This window comes from Apus apus, chromosome 8 (genome assembly GCF_020740795.1).
Source record: "Apus apus isolate bApuApu2 chromosome 8, bApuApu2.pri.cur, whole genome shotgun sequence".
Lineage (NCBI taxonomy): Eukaryota > Metazoa > Chordata > Aves > Apodiformes > Apodidae > Apus > Apus apus.
The window spans coordinates 19332216-19355098 of NC_067289.1; the positions used below are offsets into that span (position 1 = coordinate 19332216).

Below are 22883 nucleotides of genomic sequence, written 5' to 3' on the forward strand. Positions count from 1 at the left end.
TTTCTTTACAGTAGCATATTTTAAAAAGCTTCTTCAAAACTTAAAACTTCTTCAGTGCTGTATGTTACCTGGGCCACTTCATCTCTAGAATTCCATTTAACAGACAAAAGTAATTTGGGCAGAATTTCTGGAGTATTCACACAGTAGTGTCTGCAAAAGAGAGAAAAGTTGTATGTACAGGAAGTCATTTTTGCTTCCATAGCCATCTACTCAGTCTTGCACCTTTTTTCTTCCTTTGCCAAGCAGAATCTGATCAATACAATAAGGTGGTGTCAGGATCCATCCATGAAGACTGCAGTAATAGGGAAAACTAAGCTAATTCATCAACTTACATTTCCTCATGGGCTTATGAGCCAAGACATACACCAACAAAACAGAATAAAGGGAGCAAAACACAAGACAATCAGACAAATTTGAAGTGAATGGGGTGAAATGTGATGGGGCCAACACAGGTTTTTCATTGGTTTAGTTTTTGAATACCTGTGGCTCCAGAGGAAGTCCTTCTCTTGCTCAGTGATTTCAGACAAAGGATCTCGTGTACATATGGCTCTCAGTTGCTCCTTGTCACTTTCTCTTAATTCATTATCTCTAGCTATTCTGTTACTCTGCAGAGAGAAAGTGATCCATTAACCCTCCACACGTTTCCTTCTGTTTTCATACAAGATACATCAAGCATTTCAACAGCATCAACTCTTACAGCCTATGACATGCAATACTATCGTATTTCCTTTTGTTATAACTGAGGACTTAAAACATAAAAACAGAGAGAGATTAAAGACTAGACCTTTTATTTTTGCAACTGCTTTTATTGACTACTGGGACAAGAAGAGGTACATTTTAACTAAATCAGCTGTGTGGGGAAATAGCAGGAGTTGACATCTGATGAACAACATAATGTAGCACAAAATGAAACAGGTCATTTCTGACTCCTGTTTTGAGATTGCTGAGAGCTGCTGAAAGGAGTGAAAAAGAATCGGAACTGAAAAAGCAGGATATGGGGAATGAAGCTAGGCAAATAAAAGGTGGAACACTGTAGGAAAGGCTGAATAACAGGAAGACTGGAAAACATTAACCAGAATTAGTAAAAGACAGTCCCCAAAAAGTACAGAAAACACAGATGGTAGATGCTGAAATTTTACATAAGACTTCATTTATTAGAACCAGCTTAGACCAACAGCAGAGGTGTTGAAAGTACTGCTACTTGTTTTTTCACAGCTCATGTTCCAAGCTCATTTTCTCCTATACTTTCCGCTTCTTAGTTCCTTTAATATGTTTTCCATAAAGCAACAAATGAAATTACACAGTTCCTGAAGTTCCAACTACAGAATCTACTGCACTGCAGAAGAGGAATCATAAGCAGCTTCTATTATTGCCTTTACTTTAAAATACAACTGTAATAAACAAGTTTGATACCCAAGAATTTTTGAAATCCCAGGAATTCTAGAGGAGTTGAAGAGTGGCTATATAATGAACTTGTATTTTCACACCTGTGTAACACTTACTACTACAGAAGAATAAGGTAACTTTTCCAAGTTCAAAATGTTTAAATCACAAAATGTAGAACCACAGTATTTGAATCCTCACCCTGCTCTTTCCCCAGGCAATTTTGTCTGAGCACATTAAACAAGATAATCAGAAGAAACTAAGCTTGGTCTGCCCGTTTTGTTGATGGAGATTTTCAACAGGTTGAACAAGTTCTTTAGAAACAGAAATACCCACATGTCATTTACAGAACAGCTTTCCAACACATCTAGCTTAAACAAAGGTCGAAGAAAAGAACCATGTGAAATTTCCAGGTCGGAGATCAAGGCACCCTTTAAAAAGTGGAGTGGTGTTATTTCTAAGAATATGCACATTTATAGACAGAATTGCCAGATCGTACCACATCATACCTACTTCAGACTGAAAGTTCCCTACTTCACATCTATCTTTAATTACATAATTTGTATGTTTTCATGATGGATTCACTACTATTACATGGGACAAGAATATTCTGGCCTTGAAGCTTTCATCTGCCAATATTAAGATATAAAACAATCAACTCACAGGATCTTTAGTACCTTGCCCTGTTAGTAGTGTGCTAGTAGGAGATCTTACTGCACCAACACTATTTTTTATTACTGTTCTGAAGCACATGGACTGGACTTGGATGTGGGAGGAAATTAGTCAAGAGTCTACATGGCACGGGAAAATGTTGAGAACACATTCTCAAATATTATGAAAACAGATCCAGTGCAAGTAACAAAGCAAGTAACAAACAGAGTAATTCTGTAAGGAAGTTAACAGATAAATGATTTCATAACCACCCTACTCTTATGACGTAAGATCAAATACTTGTATCAAACAAGTGATCAATTGTACATATTCATCTTGATTCTGAAAGAGTCATCCTAAATAGTAAGTGAAAGTCAAAAAAGTAGAAAATGTACCTGCACAGTGAGTCACAAAGATCATAGTTTAGGTCAAGCCCAGAAGGAAAATGCATTTATCCTGTTGCGGTCAACATCAAAAACTTGACATTCTATGAATTGTGGGACAGTAAATTAGATTTAAGATTGAAAAATTCTTTCATATTTGAGGTATTTATGGACCTATGAATGATCTCTTATAAGTAGGTATTAATAGATTTTTAAATGCAGGGTAATGCATTTCAAAGTTAAACAAAAAAGTTATGTTCTTTGTATCATAAAAACATTTATATAAAAATCATACCTTAGTGACTGCTTTGCTGATTTTGACCATTTCAGACAAGCATTTTCTAAGCTCTTTCAGATATGGGCAGTGCTACATAGTAATCTAGTATCTGATTTTTTAATTAGTAACACATTGCCTTTTAACTCCTTAAACACAGTTGATAATACAGACAACTATAAATATGGACAGTACCTAAATACAGAAAGTTTGGCTTCAGACCTGAACACACCCCACACTACAAGATAAAGGGGACAACACAATACTGAGATAACTAGTCATGTTCCAACTTATAAAACATTTAATTAAATTATTTGAGAAACGATAATAAGAGGACTTTGGCAGACAACAAGGTGGGCTGAATGAAAAGCAGCATGAATAATGAGAAAGAACAAAGAAAGCAGTTGACATATTCCTTGTCAACTTAGTCATTGATGCATTTAGGCTTTCTCCATATTCACTACTATGACTTTCTTCTACAGTGCTGTAAGAGTTATCACAAAAATAAAAGGCAATAATGAGACTTTAGACTACCTCAGAATGTTGGGGTTTTTTAATTGTAAACTCTAAGTTGATCATTATTTTGTCACTGAAGTGAGAGCTTATTCTCCTCACCATTTTCTGTTTTTGCCTACAGATGGAACAAAACCATGAGTTGAGCCCATATAAGCCCAGGTAATTGGCTGGTTCATAGCAAAGGAATGTTATTTACCATAAAGCCAGCTGTCCTTAAACACTTAAAGCACTGCTCAGTCACAATATATAACAGAAGGAGATACACCACTGTCATGGACTTCCTGTAGAGTATTAAGAGAAATCAAATGGCCTACAGCCCTTTGTTGAAAGAACGTTGAGATGGGACTGTTATAAATATCCTAAGAATTCCCAAACTGGAAGCTGACACCTACGCACTTTTTTGGCACAGCAAAACTTTCCACCCAGAGACTTTTCTTCACAGACCACAAAGTTCTCTTGGGGAAACTCTCAAGTCTTTGAACCAGCCTCCCAAAGAAAACGTAAAAACATACAAAGTAATTTCACAGCCCAGTTTTTAGCTTACTGCTTCCCTTTTTTTCTCCTTCTAATCATTAAAAAAAAAAATCTGCTTTTAAGGAAGCTCCAAACCTCACCAAAAAGACAACGTTCAATGCACAGGTCTTCTTCATGGAAGAGATAAAAGACTATGCTCAGATATATGCCAATTAATTCCCTCAGAATTCCTTGTTCTTATGGTCATAACTAGCCCAGTCAACAGCCAGTGAAGACTTATAAGCACCCTGAGGTTACAAAAGAAAGCCTACCTATAGACATGAAACTGCAACAAAATAAAACAGCACCATTGAAGGAGGATTACAACTTGTAAAAAGTTCCACTAAATAGTTTAGACATCTGAATTCACAATATAAAAATGTCAAAAAGGCCCTAAGAGCTTGCACAGTGAGAAAGCTTCTTTTTGAAGTGTTTTGGTTGGTCAATGAAGCCCTAGGTCAGTTTACTGGTGACACAAAGAAAGGAGAATATATTACTCCGTTAATAACACAAAACAAAAATTTGATTACTCACTTTTACAATAAATCAGGATACATGAAAAAAGGCTCTTTATCACTAACAAACCAAGGAAAATAACCAATACTGTTGTATTTCAGTAGCTAATCTGAGAAGGAGAGTTTGCCTTACCAGCCCCGCATAGCTGTAGTTAAACCCCAGTTCCCGAGATATTGTCCAATTGGCGTGTTCTTCGATCACCGTCATATCTGGAAACTTTACAGGATTGCTAAACCAATCAAATTCCAGCTCTAAACATGGAGTTTCCTATGTAAAGGGAATTTAAATTACTTTTTCTGTTGACTAATACTAATTATAATTTTTCAAAATGTACTCCTGAAGAGGAAACTGGCATGCAAATACTTGCCTTATTTGGATTTGATCCAGTAACGCCAATAGGATTCAACAAATCCTCCAGTCCATGAGGTACTGCCCAAAGATTCAAAGCCATTTTCCCAGAGACGAGAGTGTCTGTGTAGTCAAACATGTTTATATTTCCCCAAGCTAATGGGCAGTGCTCCTTAAAGAGATTAAAGGATTATTTTTTTCTGTGTTATCTATTAATTTCTGCAGAGCAAGTCAGGAAAAAGATTTTCAACCCCAGAGCAAGTTGTTACATTCCCAGATCAGCAGAAAGAAGTGCTGTATTTTTCTATGGATGCCTGTAATGGCAGTCATTCTGCAGAATGATATCAAAACACTTGCAAACATAGGCTAACACTCTCCCCACATAAAATCAACTCAAGATGATGGAGACAGGTGGTTTTTTTTGACCAAAGCCTGTAGTGACAGAAAAAGGGGCAGTTTTAAACTGAAATACAATAGGTGTATATTGGACATAATTTTTTTTTTCATTTATTATAAGAGTGGTCAGACACTGGAACAAGTTGCCAAGAGAAGTTGTGGATGTCCCATCAACTGGAAGTATTCAAGGTTGGGTTGGGTGGGACTTCTGAGTAACCTGGCTAACTGAAACAGTCCCTGCCCATGCAGGCGGGTTGGACTCTGATGATCTTTAAAGATCCCTTCCAACCCAAACCATTCTATGATTCTATCCAATTTGTGAACCTGTCTGTAGACAAAAAAAAAAAAAAAAATCTATATAATATGTGACACACTCTGAAACTCAGAACATCATGATGCAGGTGGCTAGAATTAGATACTGTACGTGTATTCTTAAAAATTAAAGTTTAGGATCTCGCATCAAATGCTAAAGCAACACAAGTTTCCTTTACTTTAAAAATCAACTCTAAGCAAATAGAGACACTGCTCTTTTTTAATAAATAGGTAAGTAACATATGGGCTTAGAAATGTGAGTCTAAAGGCACTGGCACCTCAAAACACTAACACTGATCTGTGTCTGGCATCACAGGACAGATATGATTTACATTATTGAATGGATAAGCTTTTTTCCATGCTGTTTAGTTACTGACCACAAAAAGTGGTTGTCTGAATAAGATACAAAAGAAAACCCCTATTTTAGTAAGATTCAACTGAAGCATCACACTAAGTCTCATTGCCAAGACAGCATTTACTGAGTATCTTCCTAAACTTAATTAGCTCCTGTTCATCAGTGTCTGAAAGCCATTTTACCTCTTTCGCACCCTTCCGGCCTTTAACCGAACAGATGGAAAGGCAGAGCCGAGCGGCGCGGGGAAGGTCAGGAATGTACATGTCATACGACAGCCATTCATTCCACCTGGAACAGTTAACAAGCAGAACACAACCAGGTTAAAGGACAACTGTTATACATTCCTACCTCAACTGTGTAGGTGCATGAAGAGTACACTTTCTTACTTTAGAAGGTTCTTCCTACACAGGTTTGACAACTTCTGCTTCTGGGAATGGGAAGTTCCCCAGTTAGCATTTTAGCACCAACACTGTTTAAAAAAGTCATAATAGGTTCACTTCCTGCAAATTTGGTAATAGCTTTGGTCACTTTCTCTCCTGCCTGCAGCTGTGAGCTCAGGTATAACCACAAGACACTGGATCTGCGTGTGTTACACAACTGTGAGGTTTAGCTCGTGAAGAAAAAAAAAAGCCAGTGGGAAAAAACTGTGGCATACTTTCAGAACTCATCTAAGTTTGAACTGTTAAAAAAGATAATTCCAAGATAGGAATACAACACAAAAATGTAACACTGAAATCCAAAACAATATTCCTAGCTCAGATATTACTCAATTTAGCATAGTTGTAAGAGCACAGATTGGTTTTACAGGAATATGCTTTTTAAAAATTAATTTCTCTAAGTAGGCTTTAGCTCTCAAGTGGTAGAGCTACGTTTTTGACATGGCACTTCTCATTTGTTTGCTTTCCTAAGTGGATTGCCACACTGAATTTTCTCAGTGGGAAAACACAGCAGTTTCCAAGAACAGCATAAATTTTCTGCGTGTTCATCAGCACTACTGTTTATGATGCCCTGGAAGTCAGATTCTCTGTAGCTATTGATGTACTTAGCTAGCTTACCTGGGATTAGAACAAGGTACCCTTTGAGTATTCACGTTGTCACACAAAGGTTCTCCTCCATGATAGATACCTGTTCTAACATAGATCTGAAAACAATGTTAATATTAGTACTATCTTTGAAATGTCACTATAAACAAACTTTTAAACTGCTATCAACACACACTATAATTACAAAACATTATCCCTTAATTTCCACTAAGCAAAAAACAAAAAACAAAACTGAAAACCCAACAGCCCCACCACCCTCAACCCAAATTAATTCATGCTCTGCAAGGGATGAGGCACGGTATATAAACATGCCCTTCTAGAAAAAATGGCTCAGTCTTTTTCCACATTAATTGCCAAACTAGTTCTTAAAAATACAGTAATAAACTTGAAAGGAACTCTAAAAAAACCTCTGGAATTTCTTTTCAATTCTTCCTGTGCCTACCTATAGCAAAGGCCGAATGTATTCTGCAGAAGTTGAGAGCCCAGCTTCTAGTATGACTGAAGCCTACTTGCCTTTTCTCCTTGATCTTCTCTTATATCCATTTTAAAACCAAAGATAGCAGCACAATATCCAACATCCCCTCATAAAAAATATTTCCAATTACTGTAACACATTCTTAGACATTATAATAACAGAATATGAATAACATGGGTTTTGTTCTTCTCCCCATTAAAAATTAATAACTGGTCTAATTTTTTACCATGTTAAATAACACCTCTTTTCCAATGCAAATGGAACAAAAAACTCAGGAGGGAAAGTACGAGTTGGCTGAAAATCATACATGATGCCATACAGCATTTGCCTTACCTTGTCAATGTCTCTAATGTTCACATTTACATAGGTTGCACAGAGGATTCTTATTCTGAGAGCACTATTTATAGTCCAGAGGGATTTGGCTGTAGCTTCTCCATTCATGTAGGGTGTAGCTGTAGAGATACGCCTGGAATAAGATGGCATTGTAAAGGTGTCCAGTGGTAGTTGGGTGTACAGGCTCTCCTTAGCCATCAGCATCAGATTGGGCATGCGACCAAGCATTATACAGCTTCTTATATACTGCAGGAAAACAAAACCTACATTCAGTATGTTTTGAAAGTGTACACTCTTGGCACTCTAAAGATATTCAGGAAATTATAAAAGTATATTTAAAAGCTTATCATTGTCCCTGTATGCACATCCTGTACAGCGTTTGCAGTTATGACATCCAACAGTTTAAATATATTGTTGGGTAGGATTGCTCACTGGGGCTTCATACAGATCCTGAACAACATCTATGATAGTGGAAGGTTGAACTGGAGACAAAACAGAGCTGTCAAAATGACCAGTCAGGTTTCTGGTGGTGCTCCTCCGTTCCAGCGCAGCACGAACCAAGTGACTGCTGCCAGATCAGAGCTGTTCTGGGAGCAGCTCAGCTGTGCCTGCAGAGCTGCTGGACCAGGCTGCTGCGCAGACCTAGCTCTGGTGACTCTTGTATTCCTAGCAGCAGACAGAGAGCACACAACAAATGGCAGAGGCACTAACTTTTGGTTCAGTTGTGTTTACTACCTTCAACTCAGCGCTGATCCTGACAGACACTAGCTGTAGGGTTGCATGGTGTCCATTCAGGGCTGAGTGCCAAGAGCATTTAGGCTGGCAACTGCACCTCAAAATACAATGTGTTAGGACAGGTCCAGCCCTGGAATGTAATTAGCAGGCTCTTTTGTGGCATAGAAAAGGCACAGCAGATACTTCTGAAGAAGCCAGTGTTTGATCTCAAGATGACTGTGCAAATCATTCATGTATGTCTGCACTTGCCCCTCAGCTCCTGTAGAACAGAGCTGCTTTTCCCATTATTCAGGATCCCCCATCCTCTCTCTCTCCCCCACTGCTCTGGAGAGCAGATCATCAACCATTTTAGACTAAGGAATGGAAGCTGTTTATTACAACAATGCATTCCTCAAAGAGGAAGCAGCAGCAGTCTGTCAGGAAATCTACAGGGTAACATTGTTGTCTGCTCCAGAGGCAGCTGCTCAGATGGCCCCTCTGTTAGCAGTTCTGTCTCACACTCACAGCACTAACAAAACCCAGGCAATGAAGGGCAGACAGCCACAAAGAAGATTTAACAATGATTTATATAATGCTGGAACTTTATTACTCCTTTGATAAGATCAAAAAGTTTGAAGATGTAAGTAAGAGGAACACAGTTTAAGATCTTTCCACCCCCTAAAGTGGGAAGGGATTCACAGTATTCATATATTCAATAGTAGCAATTGTTACTTCATAATTCCACAGCTGATCAAATTTCCTTCGTATTACATCAGCCCCATTCAAGTATAACTCATCCCTTGCCATCAGAAATCTAGGGTATTTCTGAAAGTACCTGCTACTGATTTATCACTAATGTTAGAGGTAATCTGCTCATTCAAAGAAGACAAATTACACCAGTGATGTAAATCCTAGTTTGAACTGCCTTTTCGTCCCTCTCCTTTTTTGAAGCACATACAGCAACAAATAGGCACACTACATCCATGCATTAGCCAGTTAAAGAAGCACACACTTTTCCCTTCTATGTTTTGGATTAATGAAAAAGCAAGTCAGTCACAGAATTGATCACTTTTCACCCTCACAACTTTGGATTATTTCAGTGTCAAAATAAATCCATCGTGTTACTCACCTTATACTGGCTCAGTGGATATTTTTCTAGCAAGTATTCATCACAGCCACAAACTTTTAAAATATACTTGCCCTGGTACTCCAAGACACAAAGCTTTAGTTGTTCAGTTGACAGCAACATACTTCGTGTTTTCTTCCTAATGGCTTCAGCAATAACTTGCTCAGGCACACAGTCATGATTGATTTTTAAGGTGTATTTCTGCTTATCATTGTTTGGTGAGACTATTACCCATATCACCACTATAATTTGCCCTAGAATAAATGTAAAATAATGTTAGGCCTATCAGTTTCAGTACACAGTTTCAAAACAAAACAACAAATTCCAGAAAACCCAAACTCACCTCTCACCCATAACCCAAACCAAGAGAGTGCTTATAAATTCTGCAAGGAACTACATGTGTTCAGCTTATTTTTGACTCTAGTGTAAATTCAAAAAACTTCTATGCCTTGAGGTTAAGAATATTTTTATTAACCAAATACTACTGACTATTTAGCCTTCCAGAAAACAGCAGTAGTGTTTCATATTTAAGGACTGCAAGGTAACTCAGTGACTGAGCATTATTTAATTCCTGATTTCTGAATGCTAGAAAAAAGAAAAATCCGAAGCATAGAAACTGTTTCTGCACATTAAAAAAACCCACACCTCTTTTTACCAAGCTGCATTTTAAGATTTAGTTACTAAATTAGTAAAATGTCATTTTAAGTGTTGTTGTCTTCCTTTGACACTATCAAGAAAGTTGATACGGTGTAAGACACTGCAAGAGTGTACTAAATACAGTACCTAACAGTAATTTCCTGAGTCACCAGCTGTACTCTGATTTCAGTCACCGAAAAAAAAAAATAAAAAAATCAGTGTTTCTACTGTAGATATTGATCTTACCTTTATCTAGTTTATTGTATATGTGTTTGGGGAGCTCAGATGAAGACTCTACATTTGGAGGACAGACGTACAATGCTCTACTATGCGGTGCATTTGCATCTCGGAGATCCACTGCTTCTTTGCAAACATTAAGAATGTTTCTTCTGAAGTCTTGTACTTCTGGATCCTTAACCATGTCAAACTCACAGACAGGCATGCCAATAGCAAAACCTACAGTATTGAAGAAGCATGAGGAAATAATTAGGGCTGATATTTAAAGCTAAAGACTCCTATGAGCAGCAGAGAAAACACGCTTTAAGCAAAACACAACTCAAAATATTTTGACCACTGGCTTCTACTCATATACATAATTATTTTATAACATTCAAGAACACAGTTCTAAAGTTAAGTGCACACAGCAGTCACAAAAAAGGTTAGAACACAGGTGTATATTCACCGAAGATCCTGGAAGCTTTAAATCACCACTCTCACAACTAACACTCCTGGAGAAAAAGGACCAGGAACAAGCTTCCTTTGAAGTCAGCACAACATTTCTTAAGTGGACGAGGGCAGTTGTTATGTCAGATTTTTTCAAAAACATTGGAAGGATTATTGGTAGCTATGAGGACCATAATCAATTTCGCTTACAACAAGTGATAGCTATTAAATCTTTTTTTTTTTTTAACAAACTATGCTATGCAAGAATGTGACAAATACTCCAAGAGATACTGAACTTAATGGAAGTATTAAATGAACTCTTATTGTTGTGGACAAAGAGTCTATTTTTCTCAGGTCCTCAGCCTCAGATGTAATTCCATTGACTTTAATGAGATTGCTTGCATAAATAATAATATATGCACCAATATTCAAATGAAAACTTTCAGTTGTCCTATTGCATGGTTAGCTAACAACTGTTCTCCCCGAGACCTGAGCAGGTTAAGCTTCACAAAACAGAAGCAGTTTACCTATGATGTGTTAGCAACAACTAAATTATTTAACAATTAGGATCACCCCAAAACAAGTATTTCCAGCTGACAAATCTCTACCACTGCAATACACATCTGTTAGAATCTGAACAGGTAGGTATGCCTGCACTGACTGAGTTTAGGTGCTTAAGTTAGATGCTGCAATGCCTGCTGGTCTCCCTGGGCATTCTCAACATATAATGGAAAACGATAAACTCTAGAGATGATTCAAAACATCACAATTCATCTTCTTGCCTCACAGCAGGTGTTTTTGTTTCCCTCCCTTCTCTATGAAGGGGGGGAAAAACACTGCATTTCTGAAATTTTACTTTCTAAACAATATAGAGCAGTATTAAAACATGTGCTATTGCAAATGTGTTTTAAGACTTGTAATTAAATCCAGAATTTGTAATTCTGTGAGCTTGAAGACAAGCTGACTTCCCAAACAACAGAACAGGTACAACTAGGCTTCACTCTGTAATAATATGAAATCCTGCTAATAAAAGACAAGCAAAAAACATGCTCTAACCCACATACAACTACAAACATTTACAAAGCAAAGACTTAACATGTGAATGAAACACAATAGCAAAAGACCAATTCACAGTTTATGAATTTTGGCTTTACTATGTTCAGCATCTTTGAACATTTGATGCAACAAGTGACAATTACAAAATGTAGACTGAGAGATACAGGTGACAACTCAGTTGTTTGATCTTTAAGAGGAGAAAGAGGTTAAACAGGTTAGCTATGTTTGAATTTCAATCTCACCTATTTCTCTATTAAGAATCTTTTCTTCTCTGTTACCTACTGGTTCGATGACTTTTAGAAAAGGCTGAAATAATCGCAGGTCACAAAGTCTCCGCGTTTCATCAAAAAATTCTTCTCTTTCTGCTTCTTGTGTAACACTTACAAAAATGTAAGAAGATTCATCTTGAAGGAGTTGATAAAGAGGGTATTTTCTTGCTTCTTTAAAGAGTTCATGTTTAATAGTTAGTAAGGTGGCCTCACGGAGGCATTCTAGAGTCACTATCATTCCATTTGGGAGAAGACACTCCACAAGGATCCTCGGTGGCATCAAGTGGATGCCCCATAGTTCCCCAGATGATGGTCGTGGAGGCATTTTGAAGGCTTTAGATAACTTGGTACTGAAAGTTTGTCAAGCAGTGATTCGTGCAAGCAAACCTGGGTAAAAATCAGATATTTAAGTATTAAAATTTAAAATACGAACATCACAGGAATTTCAGATAACATTGTTCAAATATTGCTTATAATTGTAGATTAATATTCATGGCTCTATTTTAATTCATAAAAAAACTTGGCAAAACTGATGTCTAAGGAACTTGTATTTAATATAAACATATACTCAAGTAATACAGTTAAGAGGAGAATCAGATCAGTTCGGAAAAAATGCCAACACTTCTTTTTTTTAAAAGAGAGGATTTTTTTTTTTAACCTGAAGTTTATAACTTATGATTAAAGCAAATAAATAGCATGGGGGATGAAAAAATCTGATATTCAGATTATTATACAGCATTTTGAAGCAAATCTCAAACCCAGTTCTTCTCATTTTTAAATTGGAAAGGGAAACATTAACATTTGGATGAGATACAAATAATCAGTTCTGCTCAGCTCAGTCAAATCAATGCTTTACTTTAAAACAAATAAATATTAATTTCTCATCTCAATCCTGTCAAGTATTCACACACCACTAACATAAAAACATTTACTAGACCCTCTAAACTTGATTTTAAGAATCTATGTACGCACAAAACTTGGCCTCAGCTTACACTTACACCAGCAACAAACTTTTTCCCACGAGTAAGACGGAAGAACTGAGCTCCATTAATACTTTTTGGTTGGGCTTGTTCTATTTAGGATCAATTCCCTGGTCTAGTTCCCTTTGGCAGCCACACAAATATCTTTCCCGAGCCAAAGGAAAGGAGGGGAACACGTGTCTGACCTTCTAGCAGCACTGCCTTAGGCTAGATGAGATACAAATAATCAGTTCTGCTCAGGTTAGGCAAATTAATGCTTCAGGTTTTTTGCAGGTACAAGAAATACTGTCTCTGGACAGAGCAGATGTCTTGGAGTTCAGTGGCCAAAAACAGATGCCAAACAAAGAGCAGAAGAAATAGGGAGGCACACCTGTTTCATCAATAAACTCTCCTAATTGCTAGCTAGTTTTAATTTCCTTAACTAGAGGCAAGATTTATATCCATCAATAACTATTGAGTTTGTCCAAGAGGTTTTCATACACAAACTGTGGGCATCCTGTGAGAACAGTGAAGAACATTCCACATTAAAAAAAACATTTGCATTTTGTTCTTCTGAAGCCTGCTACTTTAACCTGACATCCTAGATTTCCTAAACGAAACCAAGTTCCTTATTGCATTAATTGCTCTTAATTTTATGGAGATCCATCAAGACCTCTGCACTTCTTTTCCAGAACAGTAAAGATTATTTTGTCCTTCTCTGCCCGAAACTCATTCCATATTTTTGTTAATCCCTGCCACTTTCTCTGTATTTCTTCCACCTTTACCATACCTTTTTTGCAAGGTAGAGGTGGAACAACCGTATCTGCAAACTACATTCAAGGTCCAAACTGAGCACACATCTACAAAGTGACATTTTCTATTGCCTTCCTAGTAAGTTGCTTTCCTGACTGTCACTGTGCAGCAAGACATTTTCACTGAGCTAAGACCACAAACCTAAACAGTCAGTACAGAACAGTAAGTAACCAGAGAGGCAAATTATGCATTATGCAAATCTCTAATAATGCACTTTCACTTACTCCATAATTTCATTAACTTCAGCATGTACATTATCAGAGAAGGTAATACCAACAGACATCTACAGGGCAGACCATCATCCATCACACCTCCTCCCGTCAGCCCACTGTCCTGAAAGCACATGGCAAGGATAACTACCAGGCTACTATTCTAAAGCCACTCTCAGTCTTCTTTTGAGTCAAGAACACTCTCAGGATTATCTCTCTCTATCCCTCTTAGTTTCTTTTCTTAATAGCAGAAAGTAGGAGAGAAACCCCAAAACAACAGCTTCACACCTCTTCTGTTTCATCAGCTTTCTAAAAGCTCCAATTGTGGAAAAGCAATGAAAGTTCAGCTTGCCCTTGCTCAGCTATTAAAAAAAAGTCTATGTATATAAATATAGAGAATATGTATAGATATCTATATATAACCTTATAAATATATAATACATATATACGTAATAAAATAATTATTCTAATTTCTGCACTTCCATGCCTTGGTACATATTTTCTGAGAGGCTTTCTTCCAAGTACATCCAGTACCTGCTTTTGCCACACTTCAGTTCTTTTTAAGAAGCATTAGAATGAAAATGTTGTTTCCCCAAATCCACTGCTTCCTAAGCAACTCAGAGTAGCAATAAGGGTTGTCTTTTTTATCCCTCCTTTGTAGCAGTAGTTTAGGCTTTTAAAAACATCAACAAAAGTACTAAAGCGCCACTGAAGGTTTAAAAAAACACTTCCCCAGTAACACCTCATGCGTATTTAGAAGGGCTTTGCAACTGAGTTGTGTTCTTTTTTTAAAAAAAGCTTAAAGAAGCTGTTTTATTTTTCTTATTGTTGCAATAGTCTCAGAAAGCGGATGCTGAAATGGAAAGTTCTAAGCACACTCAGTGTATTTAAAGAGCCAAACTTGGAAAGCTTACCAGTTACACTACATTACAAATGAACTCAAGTAACACCATTGATAAACAACCTCAGTTTACAGACAAGAAGAAATACACACAGGTTAAACATCTTTTTGATCAGGAAAAGTACGAACAAGACTCCTTCTCCATACCAGTGAATCACATTTCTTAATTACAAGCATGGGCAGAAACCCCTTACTGTTAAGGCATATACCAGCTTGAAAAAACCCACCAAGACAAGAACATGCAGTCCTAAGAACTTTTCTGTCCACACATACAGTGGTAATATAGATGGACCACAACCAAATTAACTATTGACAACATGGACTGAGTGTGTACCCGCAGCCTTTTAAATCCAATTCCACAGTCCCGATGATGCTCCTCTGAACTAATGGTTGTAAGAGCCCATCTCCTCCCTGCACAAGGTGTGTCCCCTCATGCTGGCACCAGGGGTCCCTGAACCAGCTCATTACAGGGTCAGATGGATTAAAGTGGCAGAGAACTACTCACTTTTCCTTTCTTGGGTTAGCTTCTTCTGGTTTAGCTGCCTTATTGTGACCACCAAGGGGTCAGAATACCTGGATCTACACTAGAGACTGAAGACAACTGGAGCAGCACTGAGCCAGTTCAGCTTCAAAAAATGGAGGTTCCATTGCAAATTTTCCTTCCCTCCCCATCAATAATTGCCAACAAAGAAGAGAATACAGGGCTAAAAGACACATGTTAAATTGGTTTAGACAAGTATCTCTTCAAAATAAACCTCAACCTTGGCTTTTTAAAAATTCCAAACATTAACTGCCAACTCAGTACCATTTCTTTTCATCCTTGCTAACAGCCCAGAAATGACAACCCAAATTATATACTCTCTTTAGAGCAACTGCACCAAAACAGCAGCTTTTGTTTTAAAGTGGGATAGAGCCGTGCTGGAATGGTGCAGTCATTCTGTGTACACATTCATTTTATTTGCACATGTAAGCACACCTCCAGGCTTTGGATTTGGAAAGCAAAAACGTAAACAGAAACAGTTCTGAAGTATAGTTGGCAGCTTGTGTTTCTGTGTACACTTTCAAATCTGGAAGGCTGCCTGGAATAAACAGAATTAATTATGTTCTTTGACAGTAAAAGGACCACCATTTTAAGAGAATTCTAGAGAGATGTCATTTAAAGCCAATGAAGGACACACGCCAACACGCATCACACCTGCAATCCTTGACTTTTCGAAACTACCTTAATCTTTTTATTCCCCTGCCAAAAGCTTTAAGATAGCACAGATGATCAGAAAGGCCAAATTCAAATACATTCACTGATCAAATTGCATTCTTTTAAACTCATTACAGCCTTCCCAATCCATTCAGCACATCACTAAACTTGCTGAGCACCCAGCCTAGAAGTGATCAAATTTTGAAACTCCACTCAATTCAGATGGAGTAAGAAAGAGGGAAGTCAAACATACCTCCCACAATACTGATTCCTACTTGCTTCCAGATACACTTACGCAGAGATACACATTCCACTGATAGAGAACTTTTTGCTATAAGCAAAAAAACTGCTATAAGCATTAGCTAATGATTCAGTATCAAAAGGATAAAATTGTATCGAGTATTTAGTTTATCAGTCCATACTTGAAGCTGGATTACTCTTTCAGTTAACTACTACACTCTAATTGCAGTCCATTAGTGTTTACAGTCATAAGACAAATCTTATTACATTGCTTTCAAAGACAGGGCATAAAGTTCTATAATAATTTGCAGTATCTTTAGTATCAAAGAGCTGTTCATTAGGATTAGTGTCTAGATTTGATGTCTTTTCCAAGTAGACATTTCCTCTAGATTCTTAACATTGTCTTAAGAAAGAGTCTTCTACTCATTAAACAACCCAACTATGTTTATAGATTGCAATTTCCTGTGCATTTCCATGTAGGTTATACAATTTTCTTGATTCTCTAGCAAACTGACAGGAACATCAAATACAGATATGTCCCCAAATAAGCTTTTTTTTTTTCCTCTAACTTTTGTGAAAACCCCACAACAAAAGTTACAGGGGTTGTAAGAGGAAACAATAATAAATTCCTGAGACAAGAGTAACACTTCAGAACGTGAAACCCATATTCCACTATGTCCCAGATATTTCAAATTTTCTAAAGACCAAAATGCTTTATTCTCATCTTCAGACACATCAGACACTCCAAAACTCACCATTAAGAAAACTGGGCAGTCTCCTGTCCAACTTTGCTTCTGTGCAAACCTGCTGTGTGGTGACAGTAAGATTGTCCCAGACTAGATATTTTCAGTACTGCCCTGTCATTTTCCTGCTTGCCAAGCTGGTGTCTTTCCAAAACCCAGGAAGACTAGTACAAAGATGTCTGAAATTGTCCTCTATGGAAACATTATTACATGCAGATTTAAACAGTAGCAATATTGCTTTATTTTGACTAGAAACCAGGAGACTGCTGTAGTGCAGTTACGTCTTCATGTTTCTTACGCATTACTTTCCTCATTTCACAGAAAAGGCACAGATACGCAGAATTGCTTATCTGATCACAAACAGCAGCTCAAGAAACACAAACAAACACAAGGCTTTAATGGTCAAAACCACATCTTCTTAGCATTTCATTTCCTTCTGAAACAGGCAAGTATTTCCAAACACTACCAATTTTATTTGTAGTTACCTACTTCTTTCCCCCTGCCTAAACCAGTGCCAAGCACCTCGGACTTGGTCTAGGCAGTGCTAAAAAACCTAATGTAATTGGTAGCATCTGTAGAATTACAGCACAGCAGAAATTCAGGATCATTCTTTCCTGTGCATGTAAATTTCACTGGAAATTAGTGAAAAGAAGTTTAAAACAAGTTTAGTTACAATATGAGAACATGAGCTGACTACATTTCAAAGCTGTTTTCTTTAAAGTTATCTGACATACAGATTTCATTATTTTTGTTTCAGAATATAATACTCTTGGATTCTGGTTGTAGTGACTTTCATATAGAGTGAATAAAATTAATGGTGAGGTCATCCTGAAAAAAAACCAACTCACTATAAAGTGTTATCCAAAAGCTAACATATGTTATCTGTTACAGAAAAAAATATAGGCTCAAAGAGCTGAATGAAAACAAGGTTAACAATTTCAATAGATTATTGCTGGAGTCTTTTTTCTCTTTCCTCCAAGAAAGCCAGAAGACCTTTGTCATGTTCAAATCCCCTTGCTCACCCTCCCCCATCCATGCACATATTGTTTATAGCTTCGCTGACTATCTGGAAGCCATGAAAACAGGATCACGAGAAAGAAACATTTGCAAGTTGCTGGTGACCTCTACAACTCCCACTACAATTGTGCTTTTTCCCCAGGGATTCCATGATATACCAAGAGCGTAATGTCTGTCCTAGAACATTTTCTTCCAGTTAAAGAAGGATTTTTTTCTCTTTGTTACACAAAGAAAAGCCTGGAATTAAATATTCCTTTTAGTCTGAAACCATGCAGTAATTCCATTTCTAGCTTCATCTCAAAGGAAAGGATTTTGTTATTTATAGAAGACTAGTAGTCATAAAGCACAACAAAGAATTAGAAAAGCAATGCAACTCTTTACACTTCACATCCCTGCCTATTCATTATTTCAATTATTAGCTTGGCTTACTGTGTAGCAGGATGAGAATTAGTCTCCCACCTGGCTCCATTCTGGTTGGAGCTGCTCCTCCACAGCAACATGCACACTCTGAAGCTCAGTGAGCAGCACTCAAATTCTTTCCAGCTCTTTAAATCAAAGGCCTTGAAGTTTGACAATAAAATCAGAGCAACATGCTATTTTGTACCAAAATAACTGAGGCTTCTCTCTGATTAGATATTTTTCTTTAATACTGTTTTATAAGAGTGACAAACATCAGAAAGAACATGAAGTAAAAACACAAAACAAACCATATTCTGCTCCCTGCTACAAGTACTAAGGACTTCACTGTCAGCTTTCACATGCAGAGATGTTCTGCTTTTGGAAATTAGGGCAAGATAACGTAAATAGATTACCCTAAAACATCTTTTGTGAAACTAAATTAGATAGGTAACAAGTGGATATATGTATAAAAATATAAAACTCCACCTTAAATAATGCTGTTTACTTTTCTTTCCATGTTTCTTCCCATCCTCCCACCTTCCTGGGATATTTGGAACCCAGACAGTAAACAGGATCTTTAAAAACAGGAAGTGCTGGCACAAAGACAAGGACAAGAAGCCGGAGCAGAGTGAATCCAGGTGTCCTGTGCTCTGGTCTAGCCTGAATCTTCACCTAACTTGAGCAGCTGTGCAGCAGAGCTGTAACTCGGCTAATGGGCCTTTCCTGATGCTCATCTCCCCCAGGCACATCAACTTATCTTTTAGAAGTATCTCTGCTGCAGCAAATCGAGCATCCAGTTGTACTAAAAGAGGGAAGATTGCCTCTTGCACTGTCTGTACCTAGAAGGGCAGGGAAAGAACTGCAGTAGAACACAGGAGACTACAGTCCTCACACTGCTACCCTTGTCTCTCTGCTGCAAGCAACAGGATCAAGGGGGTTCCATCTACAATGCTCAACCGACCAGCTCCTCCGGGTGGAGGGCACAGAGAGCAATGTATGTTCCTAAGAAAATCTCAGAGATGAGACCTATTTCTCTTTATTAATTTACTTCCATCTTTACTCAAAAGATCCACCATGTGAGCCCTCCCCTTACTAAACAGCAGCTGAGAAAGACATCAAACTCAGCCTGACTTAAAGCATACGGTGTAGTTCCCACAGCATTTCTTAGGATGGAGTCTGAGAGTAACTTAAAATGGAGAGGAAGGATTTCTTCTGCATTAAGTTACTCCAGATCCTGAAAGCAACTAATGTCTAAAAAACAAACAAGACGGATTCCAGTGGCAGTGAATAGCAGTATTTTCACCACTTTGCAAATTTTAAATTTTAAGTATAGAGCAGTGAACTGGAAGACAGAAGTTTCTGTTCCGTAACCCAGATATAAAATAGCTTTCTATTTATTCTATCTGAACTAACTTATGTAGCCAAATAGCATTTATAGAAAAAAGTATGGTTTAGTCTGTATGGACTATCTGATTTCCATTAGCAAAAATAATTATGTTTTATTTACTGGCAAACTGAGGATGGGATGGAGCTTCAATTTTGACAGAGCATTTTTAAGGACCACATGTCTCAGCAAGAGCCATGGAAGTGTTGGCTTTTTTTCTTTGTTTCAGCTCCTACACCGCAAAAAACAGAACAACACAGTCTCCTCCGAGCTATTTTTTAACCCTTTTTAAAACCACTTGTTGAGAAAAGGAAGTTTCTGGCAGAGTTAACACAAAGACAGCCATAAAAAAACCCAACAAAAACAACAACTCTGCAGCTAAATACTCTTGCCCTATAAACAGCTGAAATTAATGCAGTTCTTAGTACATTGTCCTATACAAAGACACAAAATGGAAGGCAAACAAACGCAGTTCTTTGCAAACTCTGCCCTGTAGTAGCTGCCTACTTCCACATAAGCTATAATCACAACAGGAAGATATAATGGCTTTTCAAGAGTCAGTTAGATATAATGAAGCACTACTCCGTAGTTGACTTGTTTGTGATAGTCTACGTTGATTAACTCAGTATTTATTTAGCAGTAGATTATAACCCTGCTTGAAAGGTAAGCACCAACAGTTATCCATAAAAGATTATCAACAGACCTTTAATTACTGCAGCAGCAGACTGAGCCTGTCCTGCCTACACCACACAGCAAGTGTGCAAGTGGCACAGTGGGAAACTATCCAGCTGCAAAGCAGTTAGCACCACTACATGTTCCCATCAGGCTCTCTCCCTAAAGGTCACAGATCACATAGGTGTATTGCATCAAAAAATGATGCACCTAAGTGCATCAAAAAAATGGGCCTTCTATGTGAAACAATCCTGTTGACAGAATTACTTATTTTGGAAGTACATTTAACTGATTCAAATAAGTTACAAAGAAACCAAAGTTTCCGTAAGACCTTATGGAGTGCAGGTTTATTCAGGTTCTAGCTGTTGAGGCTGGATGAATAAGACTCCTCTGCATTTACAGGTTGAATGCCCCAGCAACAACCATGACTCTGAGACACTAACATATTTACATTTGCATTCAAGAAGCGCAAACAAACATGATTCATTGTGACTGCGTGTCCATCCTTCATGCTTCAGCCTGAAATATAAAAACAGCTACGGTAAACTGTGACAAATGGTTCTTCAGCATGTTTAATCACATGTTTATGACTTCTGTATGCATCTGCTAGAAGCATCTGCTTTGCAAACCCTATGCTGTGCAAACATGGCATCATGATCTCAAGTGTGGGGCTGCTAAGACATTAAGCTTGTTGTTAGTGCATCTCTTTTTCCTGTACTTCAAGCTGTTACCCAAATAGTTTCTCCAACGAGGTCAGGGTACCAGGAATTTGTGTTTACTACATCTGAAAGAAATAGCTAATATTTGCCTAAATAGACAATGTTTGCAATTAACATGAACTTTCCAAAGAAGAAAGTGACATAAGCTCACAGGTATTTAAACAGTGAATACCAGCAACATCTCCATAATAGTTTACAGATTTCTCAACTTGCCAGCTGGGAAAGTTGCTTTCATATCCATATTAAACACTTTGAGACTAAGGTACATGCTGCCTACTACTACAATCAAAGCTCTGTAAAAGGGATACATAAAAAACCAAGACTTAGTTTAAAAAAGCCAAAAAGATACTGGTAGTAGTCAGCCACTGCTATTAAGAGAACTTTACACAACTGCATAAACAAGCAAGTATTTCAATACATGGTTCTTTGGAAACATTTTGTTCATGTTTTTATAGGTGTGTATATTCAAGAAGATTGAAAGCAGTTTTCAACCTAGTGAAGTTTAGCCCTGGGATAAAACAGGAGACCACAGAAGCACACATGTTTTGGATTTCATTTCAACTCATAAAAACTCACCAATTAGGGAAGGGTGACTATATTACAAATAATTTTTTTGTTCTTCACATAAATAACCTGCTCACACACAGGACAGCAAGGAATCTGAAACTATAATAATGGTTACACATCTCGTATCACCTTGCAGCAGTTTCTGATACTATCCTGTCTGGTGATGTACAATGAGAGGCTTGAAAACGAGGTGATGAAAGAAGAGTTGAAGAGCTGGATTGCAAATTAATTTGACAACACATTTAAGAAGAGTCTCCACAGTCAGGAATTGGCTTTGCTATCCTTCATCTATCAACTTTGCTGTTTCATTGCTCATTGGCTTCTGTTTCCACCCTTTATCTCTGGGTGGTAGTCATGCCATCTTTCCTCTACATGTCAAAACATTCCACGCTGGAGTATCTAAGATCAAGGGAGTGCTGCTGAGGAGTGATGATGTGCTTTATCCTCCATCTCAGAGCAAGGTGAAAAGGAAGCCAAGTTTTTAGAATTTTGCTCACCATAGCCTTGGTAAGCAGTTAAAACATCAAAAAAAGTTAAACTTGGCCTTTTTGATGAAAATGTTAAAAATCAACTTGAAGTGCTCTCTTTCAGTTGGTGACCACTTTTCAAAAAGTTCACATAACTGGTTCTCATGCGCACTGACAGCATTTCAATTTCACACATCACTCTCCCACACCGAAACACAAACATGTGTCATGATAAATCACTCTCTATAAGAAACTTGCTAGACTAAATGTGGCACTCACAGCATCCTATTTGGACACATCCTCCGTACACCACAAGATTATGCAAAAGGTCTGGATGTTGCTTAAAAATTAGCTCTTTCACATATTGCTCTTCTACAGTACTTAATGTCAACACTGAAGGAGATTTCAGAGGTGACAGCACGAAACTGCAAGAAGATAATACAACATACTAATCACTTTCCTCCCACCTGTGGAGATTGCCTTAATGAACTGCTAATTGGAACTGGTTGCTCAACATCCACAGAACATTTTTTCAGAGAGCAATTTCCAGTTTTATTAGTCTCACTTCCACTTTTATAATCCAGCCACAACATTTGCTGATTATTCTGCTAAGAGCTGGGAACATAAATACAAAAC

General features: G+C 37.6%; 1 protein-coding gene across 3 annotated transcripts in view; it reads right to left on the reverse strand.

Annotated features, from left to right (window-relative positions):
* PIK3CA (phosphatidylinositol-4,5-bisphosphate 3-kinase catalytic subunit alpha) overlaps nt 1-22883 on the reverse strand; it is a 43388-nt gene that overhangs the window by 15461 nt on the left and 5044 nt on the right. For 2 of the 3 annotated variants that reach the window (XR_007890171.1, XM_051626193.1), the window contains exons 2-11: nt 11936-12349; nt 10221-10430; nt 9342-9592; nt 7499-7744; nt 6703-6788; nt 5830-5935; nt 4604-4756; nt 4369-4503; nt 481-605; nt 69-150 (exon numbers count right to left, since the gene is read on the reverse strand). Coding sequence is in view for 2 of the 3 variants with exons in the window: in XM_051626193.1 (XP_051482153.1) it covers nt 69-150; nt 481-605; nt 4369-4503; nt 4604-4756; nt 5830-5935; nt 6703-6788; nt 7499-7744; nt 9342-9592; nt 10221-10430; nt 11936-12287 (1746 nt within the window). In the remaining variant the exon portion in view is untranslated. Of the gene's footprint in view, nt 1-68; nt 151-480; nt 606-4368; nt 4504-4603; nt 4757-5829; nt 5936-6702; nt 6789-7498; nt 7745-9341; nt 9593-10220; nt 10431-11935; nt 12350-17034; nt 17272-22883 lie in introns of those variants that run through there. The other variant, XM_051626194.1, reaches the window with a different exon arrangement.